This window comes from Terrapene carolina, unplaced genomic scaffold (genome assembly GCF_002925995.2).
Source record: "Terrapene carolina triunguis isolate 2854851 unplaced genomic scaffold, T_m_triunguis-2.0 Scaffold374, whole genome shotgun sequence".
Classification (NCBI taxonomy): domain Eukaryota; kingdom Metazoa; phylum Chordata; order Testudines; family Emydidae; genus Terrapene; species Terrapene triunguis.
In genome coordinates, this window is record NW_020664725.1 from 12642777 (window position 1) to 12664405 (window position 21629).

The window sequence follows — 21629 nt, forward strand, 5'->3', positions numbered from 1 at the left end:
GCACAGGAGCCCAAAGCAAGCTAGTTTCCAATCAAAAAGCTCTTAACGAAAGGTTTAAAATTAACCTTACATTGAAGTGTTTGTGCAGTTCACTACACAGCAGAGCAGTTTACAGTCTTACCTTGGGTTCCCAGGTTGCCAGTGTCCCAAAAGGTTTTCCAGCAAGATAGAAAACTCCAGCAAAAGACCCAAAGGCCAGTTTTAATTAAAATACAGTTTACACAGTTAATCCATGGTGACAAATGCTTCTTGCATCATGCACGTTTTGATTTGAGCTAAGCTGAAATGACTGCAGGTTTACATTGAACACTCTCACTCCCATAATATGTCAAGCTAAAAGTGAGTTATCGCCTAGGCATGCGTGCTCAAGCCCCCTCCCTATTTCATCCACTTTTTTTTTTTAAACTTTTCATACATATTCAAGTGTTTCCAGTTGAGAAGTCTTCCCTGCCCTACCCCTCGTTTCAATTCTGATATCTATGAAGAGTCAATCAGAGTCTATAGAAGCAGCAATTTTCCCTTAAGGGACAATCCAGTAGTTTAATTTGGCTTCACTCATTATACTGGCCCCAAACCTTGAAATCCTTCGACAGAAAATTGGAATTAAATTTTAAAGGCAGATAGATTTACAGCTTTGAAGCAAACTCTGAAGTGTAGCATAATCCTTGCTAATCAAAATCACAAATTTGTCAAAAAGCAATGCTAAACAGCAGCTTTTAGTTCCATTTTCCCCTCCCACATTCAAGAAATTACCTGAAAACTTCAAATCGCTATGAAGAGATTTTTAGTGAGGCACCATCTAAAAGTAAAATAACTTAACAGAGTACTACTTAAACCCCCGAGTGGTCATGGAAAGGGGGAAATCAAAACAGTAATAATGAAGCCATATTACATGAATACATTAAAATAAAAAATCATCAAGAAACATTTATGCAAAGTGGCTCCATCACTTCCCATTTTGGTTTCAAAAATATTAGAAGCAAATAGCTGCAAAGGCTTCATCCACTTAAGTCATTCAGTTGCAACTAAATTCAACTGATCCAGCTAGTTCCACATTTTTCTACTTACTTCAGTTTGTACATAAAGAATAAACTGCACCTATTCCATTGCCCTAGGCGCCCTTTGAAAATAGTTCAATACAAATATACACTTTCTACGACTCCCTCCATTATCTTGTACCACCAGTGGCTAAATAAATATAAATTAGAATTAACCCTTCCCCCTCCCTCCCTCCATCAACCTCTTGCCACTTAAAGTGACCATACATCTCCTCCCTCCATAAAAGCCAGAGAAAACAGATAACCTCCTGAGCATGCTGCAATGCCCTTCACATTCAGGCTATTTTGGTCCAAGTGGGGAGCAAGTTCCAATGTCAAAGTGCCCACAAAGAGGACCTCCTGCTGGTAACCTTTCCACCCCCATCCCTGGCTCCCATTTCTTATACTTAGGGGACTCCAGCTCAAGTGTCTGCTGATCTCAGCTGTGACAGCTGGGCACAAGGAAGGAGGAGGTACCTCACACGTAGGCAGGCCTCAGTCTATTTAGAGTTTATAATTCAAAACCAACCACTTAAAATCCACCCAGAAACCAACAGGCAGCCAATGCAGATCACAGAGCACTGGTGTAACATGCTTATGGTGAGATACCTCACTTAATTAGTGGTCTGCCAAATTCTGCACCAGCTTCAGTAATGAAGTAGTTTAAATTGAGGTAATAAAGGCATGGATGACAAGTGTAACATTTGAATCCAAAACAGTCAAACTCATGGTCATCTGTAGACGAAAAGAAGTCACTCTATTACCGACACTTGACCATGTAAAAGCAGCTAGAAGTCTAACCAGCCACCTAGCCTGCAAACAGACGTATCCTCACTGACAAAGGAGCAAATATTCTCATCACATTTTCTGGTTGTTTTCCAAGCCACCCAGCCACCGCCATGTTTTATCAGACAGAGTCTAGCCCTCCATCCTTTTCTCCAATCTCAAGAAGTCACTAGGTAAGGCAGCAAACTGAACTACTATAGCTGGGTCAGATGAGGTGTAAAGTATCAGCATGCCAAAACCACCATGTTTCCCCAATAAACATTGCAACACCCAAGTATGCAGATTAAACGAGAAGGGTGACAAGATGGAAACCTATAGAACCGCACTCTCAGGGAAGAGAAAAATTCCCCACCGCTACCCTTTAAGAATCTTCAACGAAAAACAAATGGAGGCACCCAAGAGCAGTCCTGTCTATCTCTACTTTGTTGATGTTAGTCAACAAAACCTTGCTCTCAGTTGTATCCAACAGCTAAAGTAGCGGCCATATATGCATACTACTTTTAGTAATAGGACATTACTAAGCCACTGATAAAGTGACTTGCCAAAAGAACACGCCTCTCCCTCGGAGACCTCTGAATATGCTCAGGTTCCTTTCATTTCAAAATAGATCAATTATGTGCAAATCAGAGCTTCACCCTAACTTCAAATTCTAGTATGGTATGAAAGAGAAGTGAGAGAAGTGTAGGACAATCTCTTGATTTCCTTCCCTCTGCCTCCTACGCTTCAGGGTGTTTTTTTTTCCTTCATCAAACCTCCAGAACTACAATCAAATTAACAGAGAGAGGTCACGACTCCAACAATTAAAGTTTGTAAAATTAAGTCTTTCAATATTAAGTACTTAGTTTTAAACCACAGAACAAGCTATTCTGAAGTCTTTACAGATTTACATACAAAAGAACCTTATTGGTGCTCTTTACTTTGGCATGGAGCTGTACTCAGGTACATCTCATACATAAATTTGAAAACCGATTCAGAACATAAATCTTATTCTTTATACCAGTGTAACTCAAATGAAAGCTAAGTCACAGCCAGGAATGATCAGATCTGGAATATGAATCTCTCTTCATATTCATGTCCTCTCGTTGCCTTCATTCCAGCACAGAATAATATTTTACTTCAAACTTTACCCTCTCCAGCTAACCTTAAATCTCTTCACCACTGATTTCTTCCTTCCCACATACCAACTACCAAGCTGTTCAATTCAAGGTCTCACTCACTCAGCTAGACTTGTGCTACAAGTATTTGTAGTAACTTTTCCCCATTACCTAGGCTGAGAGTTCTCCTCATACATCCTCTCCTTCCCTTCCTTAAAGAGGCTGATGGTCTGTTTGGTCTTCTTCATCAGGTTCTCCATGAAGACCCTGAAGTACTCATTTTCTCCTAGGGTCTCCATCTTCCCCTCATAGCGTGACAGGATGGTTCGTAGATGCTGATACGTATCAGGTAGCAGATCTAGAATATAGGGTGGGCTGTTCTTCAGTGCCAGTTTTGGGTTCTGACATAAACGCACCACCTGCAATAAATGAATAATGGGAAAAGTCACCATTTTGAGATTTTAAAACTATTTAAAAATTACAAGTAAATATTGTTTAAATAGATGATCAGTGACATGGCTTGAAATGCAAAAGAAGATATGCTGAAATATAAATAATTTCACATTATACTGCATCTGCCCAAACGCACTAGTCCCTGAACAGATTTCCACCCATTATAAAAATCGCAATCCGCAGACTAACATGTTTTCATGAGCACTGACGTCTAGGTTCCAGAAGGTTACATCTCTCACAAAATTAATCTGAAAATATTGGATGCAATAATATTTCATTAGATCATTTAGGTCAGGGGTTCTCAAACTGGGGGTCGGGACCCCTCAGGGGGTCACAAGGTTATTACATGGGGGGGTCACGAGCTGTCAGCCTCCACCCCAAACCCTGCTTTGCCTCCAGCATTTATAATGGTGTTAAATATATAAAAAAGTGTTTTTAATTTATGGGGGGGGGGGTCGCACTCAGAGACTTGCTGTGTGAAAGTACAAACATTTGAGAGCCACTGATTTAGGTAGTCTTTGGTGACGAAGCTGCTGTCTTGCCAGATACTTCTGCCAAAAAGATATGATCCAGACTTGGGGCTTGTCTACATGGGGAAATGTACTGGTATAATGATACCGCTGTAGCTATACTGATATAACTCCCCACGTGGGCACTCTTGCTCCAGAATAACAGTGTCTTTTTCCAGTTTAGTTTATATGTGACATAAAAATAATCATTCCAGTAAATTTCCCTGTGTACACAAGCCCTATAATGGAGAATACATTACTACTGGGGTCCACTTGAATGAAAAACTTGACCCAGAATGTATACATTTACAATGAATGACAAGCATAAAAGCAACTATACAGCTATCAACAGTGAACACAAAAAAAGGTTTTCTATACAGAAAGCAGAGACCCGCAAATCTCATTTGAAATACTCTATTAACTTTAGCGGTAAACAGCTTACTGACAGGAACATAGTTCTGGGTCCCCAGATATGCGTCTCCACTGACTTCATAAGTTGCATGCAAATGTGAGAGCAGAATTTGACCCTCTGCAGTTATTTCTCTCCCTTGTGAGAATCTGTTCACAAAAGCACTTGCTGCTCTAGTTTTACTTGTCAGTGATGAAATGAAAGTTAATTAGACGATGGTAACCTACTTTCTAGCAAATTACCTTGCATGTCTTGGAGATTAATTTTTTCTTACTACCTTAATACCTACTCTTTCTAATGGAAAGGTTTTCTAATTTGTATTACAGCAGTAAGATTATCTACACATTCCTAGCTAGTAAGAATTTGAGTCAATTATTCCACAAGTACACTGTGCAAAACAAATTAATAGGCTTATCAGTAAGGAAACTTTTTGCCATTTTATATGCATCTATTTTTGCTTCTACTTAACAGGTTAGGCACCATAACTGAATAGAAAAATTTCATTCAACCCGCAAAGAGAATGCTGATGCCGTAACCGTATATGACCAGACAGCTCTCTGAACGTTAGTGCTCTACAATAGAGCGACTACATGACAAAGCTCATGAAAACAAGTTTAATCAATAGGAAAAACAGTATTAAAAAAGGATCATACACCTCACAGAGAAAGGCCTTGTCTGTATCCATCACAGCCAAGATTCTCTATTACCCAGTCAAGGGAGAGAGAAAGCTAGCTACAGAAGACATAATGCAACTTTCTAAGTTATTAGGGCTCTCTGAGCTCCAACAAAGTGCTGAAATACTGGCTTAGCATGACAAAGCAATATTCAGCGCTTTTGTTCTAAAGCCATCTTTTCGAAAAGACAAAAACAAGCAATTGGGAATAAGACTCAACTAACAGCTCCAGTCTTTGGAGCGTTTACTTCAAACATAAAATAAGGCTGGTGCAATAATTTCCTAAGGCTTTCTACTGAAGTGTAAAAACACTGTTTCGACTTCCTACTATCAAAAGGCATGACTGAGGTCTAACTTGACACCAGTGATGTGCAAAAGGATATTACAAAGCAGATCTCATCAAAATTCTGCAGAAGATCACTTTCTTCAGAAGGCTTTAGGAAGGTAGATAAGAAAGCCCCAAGAACAACCCGGTGCCACTATGCAGAACATCACCTTCACAAAACCTGGTAAAAAACTACTAGATGCTATCAGGTAACATTCTGAAAAAGTTAACTGGATCGCTATATTACACACTTAAACACTTATTCCATTACTTTTGCCTCACGAGCTGTGACTGAAAAGTAAATATTTAAACCAAATAACTAATTTAGTCTGAAATGGAGCTCTAGCATTTCACTCAGCCTTCTAGGATACGTGCAAGAAACACAGTGTGGAGAAGTTACACGTCTTCTAATAATGCATGGCTCCACTGAGAGGCTTCAATTTCCATCAAAGGAATGACTGACTGACTGCATCAAGTCTCAGACAGGTGAATATGATTCTCATAATGAGAAGGAATTATACTCTGGAGGAGCACCAAATGTACAGGTGGGAAATAATCTAGCCAAATAAACTTCCCCTCCATTCTGAACTGACAAATACTAGGAGATCTAAACAAGGAGAGGAGTTATCACAAGACTGCTGCTGCAGTTGGTGCTTCTTTCATACATTGTAAAATGAACCTTATCAGGGAATGACACAATTGTCTTCTGAGACCATAGTTTCACTTGACAGCATGGAAGGATCCTAAACACGTCCCCAAAGCAAGCTACAGATATAGCACCATTATTGCTCCTACAGATCTAGTTTGTTATTTAAACAATTGGGTTTAAAACTATTCTTGGTGTGTTGTAGGGAAACCACATGAAGGAAGCAGACAAGTCAAAAACACAGAACAGTCATTTCTCTGGGTCAGCTATAATAGGAAATGGCACAGGCTGTTATCTCTTGAAACTATCCAGCTATGTAGGAAGCAGACCTACTGCATGTCAGTAACTACACAGACTTATTTGATATTGATATTAATATCCGACATGTTTTCTCAGAAAAGCAACAAATTCTGCAGACAGGTCATATTCTCACAACCTCTATAAAACTTTTTCATTAAAATACCCCGTATGAATATCCAAAGTAAATGGTTTACAGACAAGAAAAGCTGAAAAACTTTGGTTTTATTACCTGATGAATTTTAAATAAGTTTAATTATTCACCAAACGGACACCTATTTCAAGAGCTGAAGTTCACAACTCCCCATACGTGGTTTTAAAAGCAACCAATATCAGCCTCAAATATAAAGTTACTTGCCTACGAACTGTCATTTAGCAAACTGACTGTTCTTAATACATCAGAAAAAAAAAAAAAGAAGTTGCACTTTGTTTACTTCTCTACCTGTGCACTTGCAGCATCGTGATAACATTAAAAGGAATGTTCACAGCTCTGGGAAACCAGCAGCGTATTAGCAAGTTACCATGCACTCCATTCATTCTCTCCCCATGATTGGCAGCTACCACAGTGAATCCAGAAAGACAACAAATACCTTACATTAGGTGTGCTCACAGTAAAGCGAAGTCATTTCTGTTTTTTTAAGTGACTTAAAAATAGCTGTGGTCTTAAATGGACACTGTCAACTGAAATTTGGTCTCTCTGTAAAACTATTTTAAAACTAAAGCTTTTACCAACAGAAATGTTTCTATATTTTTAAGCATTTAAATGAAAACAGTTGTTTGTGAACAAACACATTCCCTTGCAATGTTTTAAACTCTCAGCAAGGAGCACCTGAAAATTAAACTGACTACAAACAGTACTGAAATTGATTTTCCGTTTCCAAGCTGAAAGAAATGAAAAACATTAACAAAGAGCATAAATAACTACAAGTATACTGGATTTTTACATTTTCCTCTAGCTTTGTAAAAGGGACACACACACACACACACACACACACACAAAAAGACTCACAAAAATAGGGGAACTATGACTAGAATGAGGAAACAGTGAAACCGACTTCACAAAGTGCTGTCAAAAGCACTAAGTAAAAAAAAACAAAAAACTAAAAAATAATTTCTTCTCTATTCTTTAGGACTTGTAACAAGGGTAAGTAAAAAGAGTTCAGGAGGTTAACAACATAGGTGCAAAAATTTGTTTGCAAGTTATGATTTGACAGTAACCTTGAAACAAAAACAAAAAAAACCCAAACAACCTAGGAGTGATAGATCTCTCTCTATTGACTTCCCAACTCCTATTTCCCTTCCAACACTGTTTTCCTAAACAGACCTATGAGGAGTTTGAAGTTTTCTTCCTTTTGAACAACAAAGTTATATAGCTCCATTTTCCCCCCAAAGTCAAGCAACTACTTTTTCTTTGAAACATCAGCAACTCAGTACCTATCAACTTCTCAGCCTCCGCCAAAGCCACACCTGACCACATCACTACTATTAGGGGTGACTTGCAACAAAATTTCCAGATGTTAAATATAAAAATGTGCTGAATTACATCCATATTTAGGTTAGAGAGGTGTTTGCCATTTTAGCTCAGCCGCTACCAGTTTCTTTTCCATCCTGTAATGTGAAATCTACTATTCTTCCGTCCCATCCAGTTACAAAACCCCTCTAAGTATTTTAGAATTTCCACAACCAGTTCCTCAAATGCCCACGAACAGCGTTAGGTAATGTCTTCATTGCAGCAGGGAGCAAGCCTCCCAGCTTGGGTAGAAAGACTTGCGATAGCACACTAAAAATAGCTGTGTGGACATCATGGTATCGGCAGAGTCTTGGATTAGCCACCTTAGCTCAAGCCAACCCTAGCCCAATCCTCTGCCAATGCTGCAACCTCCACACAGCTATTTTTAGTGTGCCGGCACGAGCCCTGCTAGCACAAGTCTGTCTGCCTGGGGTGGGAGGCTCACTCCGAGCTACACTGTGTAGACATACCCTGGATGTTATTTGTATTATTCTGCTGCCTAGATTAGGTTCTGAAGATAAATTATCAATTGCATTATCGACAAAAATATATAAAGCGACTCCCTCCTGCCAAGACGCTTTCCTACATTAATAAATTTTCTGATATTAAGCCCTGCTTTAATGGCTTAACACAGTGAAAAGATGAGGAAAAGGATAAATGAGACTGAAATCAGTTCCTCCCACTTTAGCCTAGTAAAAATGTATAGGATGGCTACAGCCAGTGCAAAGAAGTGACTGAGATGCTTAGTGTGCTATTTGTCGCTGCACTTTGAAGGCTCATAAGACATCTAACAGCAGAGCCTCAAAGGCATGATTCAACCTCTAGATAAGAAAGCAAACTGCTGGATTTAGATGAAGTTCATAAGTTGCCATCAAACATCTAGAATACACAAAGGAGTGAAATTTCAAGGTGGACGGTAATATACAGATGTGCAATATAACAGATGCTATATGCCAGAACTGCATATAATATAGCAGCATGTGTAATCTTGCATACTTGAATAGGCAAACTGTGTTTATAACCATGTTAATCAATCATACTCTAGTTCTTGTCTTACAGAACAAAGACAAAATACTTGCCTAAAGAACTTAAAAGGTTTCCTGTCCTACTTTAGCAAAGTTTCAAAAACTGTACTACAACCTCATATTCCAGGATCCTATTTAATCACATCAAAAGGCATTGAAACATATTAAAGGTACAAGGTTTTGTTATTTTAATGTTTACCAGAGTGGGGCAGATACTCTAACAAAACTGTAGGTGGTGTGGCCCTAAAGAGTCTGACCTACATATTGTAAACTCTCTGGGACATGGACTGTACTTACTTCTGTATCTGTACAGCACCTAGCATGACAGGGGCCTGATCAGGGACTCCAGCTGCAATTAATATATAAATATTAATCTACAAAGTGGCCAAATATTTGAAGATACATCAGCTTTCAAAAGGACTGTTTTATCCTCATGAAATAGAACAGAAGCGGCCTTCAATGGGGAACAAAACTGTTCAATCAGTGATACTCTATGTCAGGACAAAGTCATTTTAGGTTTGTTTTTTTGGAAGGGGTAAAGAGGCCTAGCACAGCCCAAACACTATTTTAGCTCCTAAACAAGGTGCACCAGGCCACACAACTCAGACAAGCCACAGCTTGCACTCAAGTGTCAAAAGGACCTGCCAAAGGCTGAAATGGAATGTATGAGTATACTTTCCCCGAAAGTGTGAACTAAACTTTGAACACCACACCCAAACCAACCATTTATCTGGCTAGTGATTTTACTTGTTATTTAAATGGCTGCTTTCACATAAGGCAGTGGGCTGCAGAAGTGAAGTCCAAACAAGCTATGAGGGTGCAGATGGCAAACCAACATAAGATTTCACTGACAACTAAGGGTATGTCTTCACTACCAACATTAAAGCGCCGCCGCGGCTGTAAAAAAAACCACCCCCACGAGGGGAGTAACTCCCAGCGCTGGGAACGCGGCACTGTCTACACTGGCACTTTACAGCTCTGAAACTTGCATTGCTCAGGGGGGTGTTTTTTGACACCCCCTGAGCGTGAAAGTTTCAGTGCTGTAAAGTGCCAGTGTAGACAAGGCCTAACATTGACATACTAGATGCACTCAGAATACCATGAATGAGATCCATCTAAACAACTGGAAAGAGATTATGCAGTGTCCAATTTTTGTTTAAAGTGACATGCTTATTTATTCTTGCAACTGTCAAATTTTGAGATTTACTGAAAACAGAACTTTCTAAATACTTGGATTATATGCTGGTTGCCTGTACAGTAACCAGTCAAATAATTAGCTCTACAACTACAGTATTTATTTCAAATTCTAACAGATAACAATGCTGTTCGTTAAAATTTGAGGATCCTAGTTGATAAAGCCCTTGTCACAAGTCAAGAAACCCAATGCAAGCCTCACTACGGAACCCCACATCAACAACCAAGGCATAAATAATGAGTAAAAAGAGGTAACTGAAGATGAACATCCCACTGGATATACGAAGGAGCGCTGCCCAACACTGGAGCTTTGGCCTCATTATGTGTCACCGAAGGCAACTGTGGGAAGAACATGGGACAAAATTAATATGAAACAAAAATAAAACTTCTTCAGATGGAAGTTGGGGACATGTCAAAATGTGCGGAGAGAATTGAATACAGCTCTTGGACAACTGTTCGCTTGTGTAGGAAATTCATTAGCCACACCTGAAGAACAGCAATGCCTGAATGCTTTTGCAGGATACCAACTAATTTTAAGGGTTAATGAATTTAGGTCACGGTACAGATACAAATATAGCATATCTGTCTGATCTGTAAGATCCCTTATCATACGTGCACCCATCAACTATTTTCTTATACGCCTATTTGAGTTTGTGCGTATTTGAAATGGCCAGATAATCGACAACAGAAAAGTTTCACAAAATTTTTCACAAGTTCTCCCCACCTCCTCGCACTTTCCCCAACCAATTCCTCGTTAACAGTTGGCAATTTGTTGTGTTAAGAAGCAGATATTCTATTTCAGGCCCAATCCTGTAATAGAATGTGTGTAAACGGACTGTTACGTCTATACAGAACTGCTGAAGTTAATGGGCATGTAGATCAGTCTGCAAGATCAGGGTCTTAGTCTGATTTTAATATTTTAACTATTATTAAGCACATAACTAGAGCTTTCAGCCACTATTTACTAACAAAGGCATTTCAAAATGAGGTTGTAGAATTGGCAGCCAACATAAGTTCAGGCAAAATAAATAAATGCTGTCTGTTAAAAGAGGAAGAAAGATGAAATGCATGGGTCGGCAGGGTTGCCCATCAGCCCTACCCATTCTGTCCCGGAGGGGAAGGTGGATTGTGTAGCACTCCCCAAAGTACCGCCACCTGCTTTCTAACTGCATTCATTGTGCACTAATCTATTCTTTCAACTGAACCTAGCATTATGAAGTATGTCACTCATTTTAGATACGAATATATCTCAATCCTATACAAATTTAGTCTCATCACTTATCCATGGAAATTAACAACAGAAAAGTAAGATGTCACAACTAAGGTTACAAAAAAATATAATAAAATATATTCCCATTAAGCCTACCTCCTGGATTACTGTGCCCATTTGTGGCATGAAGAATAGTGCCAGTATCACTCATCTAGGTATAAACTAGGATGGCACATTTCTCTAGAATTAAAATTAAGCACTGACTAGGGCTATTTAAAGCAGTGGCTCCTCTACTAATATACCCATCAGTACTAGGACTTAATTTACCACATTCGGTCAGACCATCAAGCCAACTAGTCCAGCATGCCACCTCCCTGATGCTTGGGGGCAAAAGAAATTAATGAACTTGGATATGTAGTGCTGGAAGTTGTGGGAGTGATTCCTTTGATTCCTGCAGCAATCATTTTATGCCATGAAGCATGAGATTTCATTTCCCTTATTTTAGCATAACTCCGCATGTTTATTACAGAGGGAATTATACAGGGTGTCATGACTAGTACTCGAAACTCACTGTTTTAATAAAAAGCCTCTATGCTGAGTCCCAGTGCATTGTCACTACTCATTCAATAGAGCTCTCCAAACTCCCAAGGTATCCCAGACCTCTGTCTTGCCATCAAGAGAGCAGACCATGCTCAACAGTGGGCTGGAACTCACAAGCAAGTGGGCCAACCTCAGCAAAATCCTTCCTCTAGTTACATGGGTACTGTTTACCACAAATAGGTCAGAGGCAAGAATATGTCTGCAATGTATGTTTGCCATGGTGCTGACCACCACTCAAGCCCCCCCACCACTCAACAAGCTCTCCATCTTCCCCAGCGCCCTAACCACCACCCCCTTGAAGTCCAGCCTTCCCTCTGACATATTGCTCCTCTCCTGAACACCACTACCATCTGCCCCAGCCTCTCCGGACAGCACATACCTCTCCAAAATCTAAATTCCTCTCCCCCATCTAGCCCCCTCTCCTTAGCCCAATCCTGTCCCCCGTCTCTAGCCCCATCCCCCACCCAATCCTGGCCCCCATCTCCAGCCCAATCCCCCGTCTCCAGCCCAATCCTGCCCCATCTCTAGCCCCCTTCCGCACCCCCCACCCAATCCTGTCCCCAATCTCTCGCCCCCTCCCCTGCCCATTCTTGTCCTCATCTCTCACCCCCTCCCTCATCTCCAGCCCAATCAACCCTCCTACTTCCTCTCCAGCCCAGTCCTGCCCCTCCCCATCTTGAGCCCCCTCTCCCATCTCCAGCCCAATCCTGCCCCTCCCCATCTTGAGCCCCCTCCCCAATCTCCAGCCCAATCCTGCCCCTCCCCATCTCCAGCCCCCTCCCCCATCTCCAGCCCAATCCAGCCCCCACCTCGTTCCTACTTCCTCCCCGGCCCGCTCCTGCCCCTCCCCCACCTCTAGCCCCTCCCCCACCTCTAGCCCTGCCCCCCCAACCCACTCCTGCCCCCCTCCCCCCAGCCCAAATCCTGCCCTCCCTTCCCCCAACCTTGTCCATGAGTTTCCAGCACTTCTCCACCATCTTCTTGTCCACGGCGCCGGGCTGGTGCGGGCCCAGGTGGTGGTGATGCGGCTGGAACGCGTCCTTCATCAGCCCGATCAGCCCGCCCGGGCCCTTCTTCAGAGGGGCCGCCATGGGTGGGGGGCTGCGGGGAGCGGTGGGGGTCAGGGTGCCCCCCCGCCCGCTGGCTCCGAGGGCGCCTGGCTGAGCCCCCCGGGCCGCGCCCTCCCCGGCCGGGCGGAGAGAACGGGACTGAGGAGGCGGTAGCTCCGGACCAGGAGCTGGGGCTACAGCGGGGACGCGCCTCGGTGCGGGGAGGGGGGGGGGCGGAAGGAGGACGCGCGCGACCCGGCCCCAAGAGGTTCGCAATGCCGCGTGCTGATTGGCTGCCGTGGGAGGGGGCCCGACTCGCGCCCCCGTGAAGAAAGCACGCGCGCCAATTGGAGGCTGGGACACAGCCCCGGCGCGCGCCCTCGCTAAGGAGGCACCCGCGCTGATTGGTTGCCCCGGCCTGCCCAGCGCGCATTGAGGGCAGGGCTCACTCCGCTACCGCCCGGGGGGGAGGGAACGTCCCTCTTGCGAGCCGCCCAGCCGGCAGCTCATTAGCCCTGACTCCGCCCCCATGTCCCGGTGCTTTGTACTGCGCGTGCTCCCACCCGGGTGGCATGCGCACTGTGGGGACAGAGGCAAAAAGACAGGTTTCAGAGTAGCAGCCGTGTTAGTCTGTATCCGCAAAAAGAACAGGAGTACTTGTGGCACCTTAGAGACTAACAAATTTATTAGAGCATAAGCTTTCGTGGGCTACAACCCACTTCTTCGGATGCATATTGAGTGAAACATATCGAGGAGATATATATACACACATACAGAGAGCATGAACAGGTGGGAGTTGTCTTACCAACTCTGAGAGGCCAATTAAGTAAGAGAAAAAAAACTTTTGAAGTGATAATCAAGGTAGCCAAGTACAGACAGTTTGATAAGAAGCAAGTGTGAGAGTACTTACAAGGGGAGATAGATTCAATGTTTGTAATGGCTCAGCCATTCCCAATCCCTGTTTAGCCCTGAGTTGATTGTGTCTAGTTTGCATATCAATTCCAGCTCAGCAGTCTCTCGTTGGAGTCTGTTTTTGAAGTTTTTCTGTTTTAAGATAGCCACCCGCAGGTCTGTCATAGAATGGCCAGACAGGTTAAAGTGTTCTCCCACTGGTTTTTGAATATTATGATTCCTGATGTCAGATTTGTGTCCATTAATTCTTTTGCGTAGAGACTGTCCGGTTTGGCCAATGTACATGGCAGAGGGGCATTGCTGGCACATGATGGCATATATCACATTGGTAGATGTGCAGGTGAACGAGCCCCTGATGGTATGGCTGATGTGATTAGGCCCTATGATGGTGTCACTTGAATAGATATGTGGACAGAGTTGGCATCGGGCTTTGTTACAAGGATAGGTTCCTGGGTCAGTGTTTTTGTTCAGTGATGTGTGGTTGCTGGTGAGTATTTGCTTTAGGTTGGGGGGTTGTCTGTAAGCAAGGACAGGTCTGTCTCCCAAGATCTGTGAGAGTAAAGGATCATCTTTCAGGATAGGTTGTAGATCTCTAATGATGCGCTGGAGAGGTTTTAGTTGGGGGCTGAAGGTGACAGCTAGTGGTGTTCTGTTATTTTCTTTGTTGGCCCTGTCTTGTAGGAGGTGACTTCTGGGTACTCGTCTGGCTCTGTCAATCTGTTTTTTCACTTCAGCAGGTGGGTATTGTAGTTTTAAGAATGCTTGATAGAGATCTTGTAGGTGCTTGTCTCTATCTGAGGGATTGGAGCAAATGCGGTTATATCTTAGAGCTTGGCTGTAGACAATGGATCGTGTGGTGTGTCCTGGATGGAAGCTGGAGGCATATAGGTAAGTGTAGCGGTCAGTAGGTTTCCGGTACAGGGTGGTATTTATGTGACCATTGCTTATTAGCACAGTAGTGTCCAGGAAATGGACCGCTTGTGTGGATTGATCTAGGCTGAGGTTGATGGTAGGATGGAAATTATTGAAATCATGGTGGAATTCCTCAAGGGCTTCTTTTCCATGGGTCCAGATGATGAAGATGTCATCAATGTAGCGCAAGTAGAGTAGGGGCGTTAGGGGACGAGAGCTAAGGAAGCGTTGTTCTAAGTCCGCCATAAAAATGTTGGCATACTGTGGGGCCATGCGGGTACCCATAGCAGTGCCGCTGACTTGAAGGTATATATTGTCCCCAAATGTGAAATAGTTGTGGGTGAGGACAAAGTCACAGAGTTCAGCCACCAGGTTAGCTGTGACATTATCGGGGATACTGTTCCTGATAGCTTGTAGTCCATCTTTGTGTGGAATATTGGTGTAGAGGGCTTCTACGTCCATAGTGGCCAGGATGGTGTTTTCTGGAAGATCACCGATGGATTGTAGTTTCCTCAGGAAGTCAGTAGTATCTCGAAGATAGCTGGGAGTGCTGGTAGCGTAGTGTGGGCAAGAGCCCGCAGGAGGGGGAGGGGAAAGAAGGAAGTGGGAGGGCTGGAGCTGGGGAGCTAGGTAGGGCAGCCTGGTGTGGGGAGCAGACACAGACCACCCCCCCACCCCATGGTGGAGCAGTTTAGAACAGGCTGATTTAAATAATGCTGTAGTGGTGCCCGCAGCGGCTCAGGAGTCGGTACCGGCTCAGGGCACAAACCCGCAAGCGGTGGCGAGTGAGCTTCCACCGACCAGTCCTTAGGCCCTTGACAGCCCAGAGAGGGCCCCGCGTACTCTCTTACCCCCCAGCTGAGCCTGAGATGGGCCCTCACACCCAGAACCACAGCAATGCTCAGATTACAGCCAGTCACTTACCCCCGGTCAATTGCACTTTAGCTCTCACACCCAAGACAATGCGCGTAGGCCGGGGTGCGGAAAGCCATTGACCGGAACTGTAAACCCTGTCTGGAATGGAAACCACCTCAAGCCAGGAGATGCAGCAGCACCCCTAATTCCAGCACCTATGCTTGTAGCCAGTCCCGTAATAAAGATTGATAAAGTAGGAAAAGGAAAACGAGAGGTATTTACAAGGTTGAAGCAGGTTAAACATACACACACAAATGAGTTACAATGTTAAGTTTCAAAAAGTAATAGAAGCTTCTATAAGAAGCAAGCTCTACATTAGGGCTAACCCAGCCTAAGCACCAGGAGTCTCTTGCTGATGGCTAAGCCCTATTTCAGTACACAAGAAATGTATTTTCAAGAGTGCTTGAGTGACTTGGGAGCACAAGCCCTGTTGATTTTAAACTACAAACCCTGATGAAGGAGCATAACCTGGTCAATGCAGTTCAGCTTAGTTTTTCTGGGTAAATTTAATACATTAGAAGGTGATGTTGGTTGCAAATATAGCCTAGGCTGTTTGCTTATGAGGGAGTCTCACAGATGTTAGAGGGCCCAGACTTGTCTTTTTCAGCACTGATGAGTATTTTAACTGTGAAACTTCTTAGTAGGAAAATACATTTATGTAAAACCTGAATTTGTATTAACAATTAGAAAAATGAAAGGAACAAGTATGAGACATCCATGTTAGCAATTTGACTACAAAGTGAGTGGAAAGTAGAGAACTAGCAACATGTAAATAAAAACACTGATTTACATTTGAAAATAATAATCCTGATTTTTATACACCCAGCCCAGCCTGTGTGTGGGACACACCCCGTACCCTGGCAAGGGACAAATGGCTGAACCCCCACCATGTAATGCACCTTTCACTCCATCACAGCATCTCATGAGCCCCATATAACCAGCACCACTGCAATGCAGTGACCTCAGGGTGGAGGGCAGCAGTCAGCACATAGAACCCTACAGGCCAGGAGGAGGAGGAGGAGAAATGTTGGCCAAGAACTCCACTGCAAATGCCCGTCCTACCAAAAAGTGCTGCATGGGATCATTAATATCCATGCAGAGCAGACAGGAAGCTTGCACTATTACCACCTGGTTCCCAATGCATCCGCTTCTGAAGTGGCTCCAACATCTGAACCTGCACATTCCAGGGACTCAGGGTTTAAACCCTGATGCTTATGGCTCCAAGATATCCCCTCCCACTTATACTTGTGTTATGAAGGCAACAACGCAGAAAGGATTTGCTTGTTTTATTGTTGACCCCACCGCTCCTCCCCAATTAGCAACCTACCCCCATCTTCCTTTGCAGCGAGCAGAATTATTGTACAGCCATTGCACGAGAGCAGCATTTCTCTTTTTCAAAAGGCCAGGTTCCCTTTTCTTCAAATCGAAAATTTTCAGCGTAAATACATAAAGAAAAGTCAGGAAATGAAGCAAGCAGATTGCAGTCTCTCACTGGGTGTGGGAAATGCAAGGCTTGCAGGTTCACTTTGCCTTGGGAAACTGTTGACTAGAGAAGCTACCTCCTCTTAAATTGAACCTGCACCTTGAGGCCCCCAGGCATTGCTGGTGTGTTTATCTCTGTCCATTCCTCTGTAAAGAATAAAGATCACGGTACCAGCATACTCAGACATTCTTGTCAAAGTCATACACTTCCCTGTTCTCATGAGGTTTCTCTCCCGCCCCCCCCCCACATTGTATAAAAATAGAAGCTGGCCTTCAGTGTGTTGACACCACTGACCCTGCATCTTCTGCAAATAGAAGCCTTCAGGACCACACTTGGGTTTACCTTGTGACAAGCTGTAAAACACACATGTCGCAAGAGACCATGGCTCCTCTCCTGACACATGCTGAACTTTGCTCCCAAGAAGAGTTCCCATTAGTGTGAATGGGACGGCTCATGCTAGCAAAGTTAGGTAAGTTTGCAGGTAGGGTGACCAGATGTCCCGATTTTATAGGGACAGTCCCGATTTTTGGGTCTTTTTCTTATATAAGTTCCTATTACCCCCCACCCCCATCCCGATTTTTCACATTTGCTGTCTGGTCACCCTATTTGCAGGATCGGGATTGTCATGCGTAATCCGTAGTCCGATGCAGTCAAACAGCTTTGGATCAGGCCCCTCTAGATTCACCCATCTTTGTGTAAATGGGTGAAGTCTGTCCTACTCCAGGTCAAGCTGTGACTACTTTAGTCCTATGTGTGAGCCCTTATTAGGACAAGTGGTCCCAATGAAGCTAATGAGATCACTCTTGTCACCAGGGGTTGGAGGATTCACACTATGGTCCTCACAGATATCACAAAATGTGTATCTTTACACTTAAACAGTAAGTGTAAAATTTTAAACAAGACATAAATAAATCCTGCGCTGGGTGCATGACTGAATTCCACAGAGAACAGACTCGGTGATTGCCTCTGCCCCCCATCCCATCAGGTATATCTGGGAAACAGCACACAGGCCCAAGTCTCATTTTACAGCAGTTTTCTACCAGAAAAGGAAAAAAAAAAAACCATGGAGTTTACTTCCATAGGGTTACCACTCCTGATTTGCAGCAGCATCACTGAGAATGAGAATCAAGCTAATTGCTTCCCAAACCTATGTCCAAAGAATAAAGCCTCCTACAGCAAAAAAAGCCAGCCATGGAGACGTGAAACTGATGGCTCCTGAGTGATGCCAGCTGTAATAAACATGGCCAGTTAATAAAGTGTTCTAAAACCAACATACTGGAGTCTGTTACTGGTTTCTTTTAGGATGCTCTATTTCGCAATGGCACCAAAAGCGAAACCTCCTCTGGAATTAATACAACTTCTTTCTTCATTCCCCCACCCCCTTCTGCAATGGGTCAGAGCAGGTTTGAATATGTGCAAAACAGAATTGAAAACACTCAAGGGAGATTACCGAGGGAGTTATGAGGGGAGAAGAACAAAGCTGGTAGAACTGTGACTTTTTGGCAGTATTGCAAGCAATCAAAAATCATGAAATTGGCTAAAAAAAAAATCATGTGTTTGTTTTAAAAGTTGGGTTCTTTGCTTTGCCTTCTGGTTTTTGAACATTAAAGGAACATTAGGAAGTTTTTCTCCACAGCCATGAGGGCTAAAAGTTTAGTTTTTACTTTTAAATAACAACTGAGATTCTCAGAAAGTAACATGACTCCAGGAGCTGAGGCTTTAAGGGGGAAAGCCCATCAAATACTGCAAACTGGGCAATGCAGTTTTTGCAACTTAATTTGAATAAATAATTTATTTACATCCTAGTGCTTGCTTACATTAAAATTGTGTCCTTTCTGGGGATGTGGATCTCTTCTGTCTTTGTAAAGTCCACTTTTGGAGGGTTCTGGAAAAATGACTCAGAGCAGCACCTTCCTTTCTCCTGCCTCTGCTTGGAAATTCAACTATTCCATGGCAACGGTGGAAATTGCTTGCAAGTTAGCAGTGGCGGCAACTTTCCTGCAGGATAGAAAGGACATGTACTGCTGCATAGTTTGTACAAGGGACATGTTCAAGACACACCATCTCAGAGCACCCCTTCATGCCATGGTGTGAAATTGGAGCTACTATACCCTAGCTTCCCCACCACACTCTTCAACCTACTCCAACTGTAGATATCTTGGCTCCAGAGGGGCCCCTCTAGACAGATCAACCCCTTCCAGGGTAATAGAGTCCTCAGGCAAAAGACAACAGAAAGCACAAAACAAAGGACTCTTCAGCCCAGCCCAGCCCCTGCCCTCTTCCTTACCAGTAGGGCTCAGCTGCAAGAACCTCTCTTAAGGGTACCTGGGCTCTGGATCCAGTCTACCCCCACCCCTCCTACAAAGCGTTGTGGCAGGCTACAGTCCGAAGACAGCTCCTAGAGGCTTTCTAATCCCACAGGCACAGTCCATCTACTCTCCTCCCCAGTCAGCCTCAGCTGCTGGACGGGCTTTCCCCCTCAGACCAACACCACACACACATATAGCAGGACAGTGCTTCCTGAACAGGGTTGAGTGGCTGCAGCCCTCCTGGCCCTTAAAGGGGCAGGCCACCCCGTTACAGGACAGGTTACAACTTCCCTGCCGTTTGGTTATACCACAACACTGTGTTGTGTGCCCACATTGTGTCGCCATTGTCTTATGCCACAGTAACGTTTCACAGGCATGATCTACATTGTGGTGCATTGCCTTATATCGCCACAGGTGTTGCATACACATTGCATGATGGTGCACTGCTTATCTAGCAGCAATGTATTGTGCAATTCCTTCCACCAAACCTGGAGCTACAACGGTTTCATTGCGGTAAGTGAAATTCCCCCTGCCCAGAAGATCAGCTCACGGTCTAAGCACCACTTCATTCTCACTAACTTCACGTTGACCTTCTGCTCTGGGGATGTTCATTCCTTGTAAAGATTCCATTTCATTCCCTGATCCGATGCATTGTACCAACAGGCCAATGGACTGCTTTCAAACATTTCAGTTGCGGGTGGGGATATGCCAGCTAACCTCCTATAAATCAATGCACATTAACATGAAACTCACAAACTTTATTCCATTGCCCTTCGGGGGCTGATAAATATTTCTGTAACAGGCAACTCCCTGCCTGGCTTTAATTACCTGGGAGAGTTTTCCTAAGGATTATACTGACCTCAGATATTTCCACATCAATTGAGTGCCATGTTCTTGAGGCTTTTCCCCATAGATACTAATGCATTCTGGCTAATATTCAAACCCATGTGACCACCACAGGGTGTCACGGGCAACCCAATGATGCCACCACTCCCCAGGGACAGAACTTGTGGAGATTAGGCTCTCTTTGTTGGGCAAAACATAACAACCACTATGGACCTGATCCAAACCCCATTCAGATCCATGGAAAGACTCCTGTGGACTGGAATGGGTTTTAGATCTAACCCAAAGAAGCCAAACCCTGCAGACATTGAGTGATTGTGTTACTGGCACATCTGCCTCCGGCATCATTCAGATCTCCAATAAGGGTCTTATCATTTAACCAGAATTAAAGTGAGGGTAGAGCTTTGTCACTGACCTACTTTGTGAGCTTGGTCACTTCACTTATCTGTGCCTCAGTTTCCCCATTTGTAAAATAGGGGTAATGATGCTTGTAAAGTGCTGGAGATCTACATCTGAAAAGGACTACATAAGCACAATTATTAAACTGCTGCAGTACTTTACAGTAGCATTCAATACACTGTCAATAGATGTATTCATCCACTGTAAGTATTATTAACGATTGATATAGTGCCATGGATTTATATGGTGCTTTGGAGACATGGACTAATACATGTTCCTTGCCCCAGAAAGCTTATGACAAAAGCTAAACAACCCAAGACTCAGGGTAACAGTCCAGGAACGGGAGGGTGAGAAGAGGATATTGGTGACAAGGAGGAAAAGTCAAGGGAAGGAGTATGTTTTAATGAGAATAGGGTTTGGCTGGAGAGAAGGGTGGAGCCTGTTTGAAGGAGCACTCCAGAAGGACAGAGGAGTGGTGGACAGATTTAGATACAATAGTTGGATTACATTCAATAGTTAGGGTCTAGTTCCTTTCTCAGTTAGACCGCTGTAAATCAGGCATCACTTCACTGACGTGAATAGAGTCACACTGATACAAAATCAGTGTGAGAGCGGAATATATTGGGCTAAATCCTCAACAAGGGAAAAATCATCAGCGCAGCTGGGCCATTTTACAGCAGCTGGGGATCTGGCCCATTGGTTAGACAGAGCCAAGGCCTGGATTCTGATCTCACCCTGGCTTTACCTTGCTGTAACTCCATTCACATCCATGGAGTTACTCTGCTTAACACCGAGGTACGAGAGAGGAGAGCTAGGCCTTTAATGTGTAAAACCAAGACAAGCGGATTGGAGGAAATGAGCTGAGAGCTGGAGTGTTCCTGCATTCTCTGGGGCAGTGACGACGCTGCGGCTCAGGGGGCACTGCCAAAAGTAATACATCCAGAGTTAACAAATGTGGGGCTCAGTCCTGAAGCCCCTACTCAGGCAAAACTCCTGTGATTTCAGACCAGAGTAAAGGCTTGGGATTTAACCTACTGAG

General features: G+C 43.7%; 1 protein-coding gene across 1 annotated transcript in view; it reads right to left on the reverse strand.

Annotated features, from left to right (window-relative positions):
• CBL (Cbl proto-oncogene) overlaps positions 1-13027 on the reverse strand; it is a 50153-nt gene extending 37126 nt beyond the window's left edge. The window contains exons 1-2 of the mRNA XM_024196639.3: positions 12713-13027; positions 3089-3336 (exon numbers count right to left, since the gene is read on the reverse strand). Coding sequence (XP_024052407.2) covers positions 3089-3336; positions 12713-12859 — 395 coding nt within the window. The 5' untranslated portion in view covers positions 12860-13027. The remainder of the gene's footprint in view (positions 1-3088; positions 3337-12712) is intronic.
• Positions 13028-21629: the final 8602 nt, after the last annotated feature.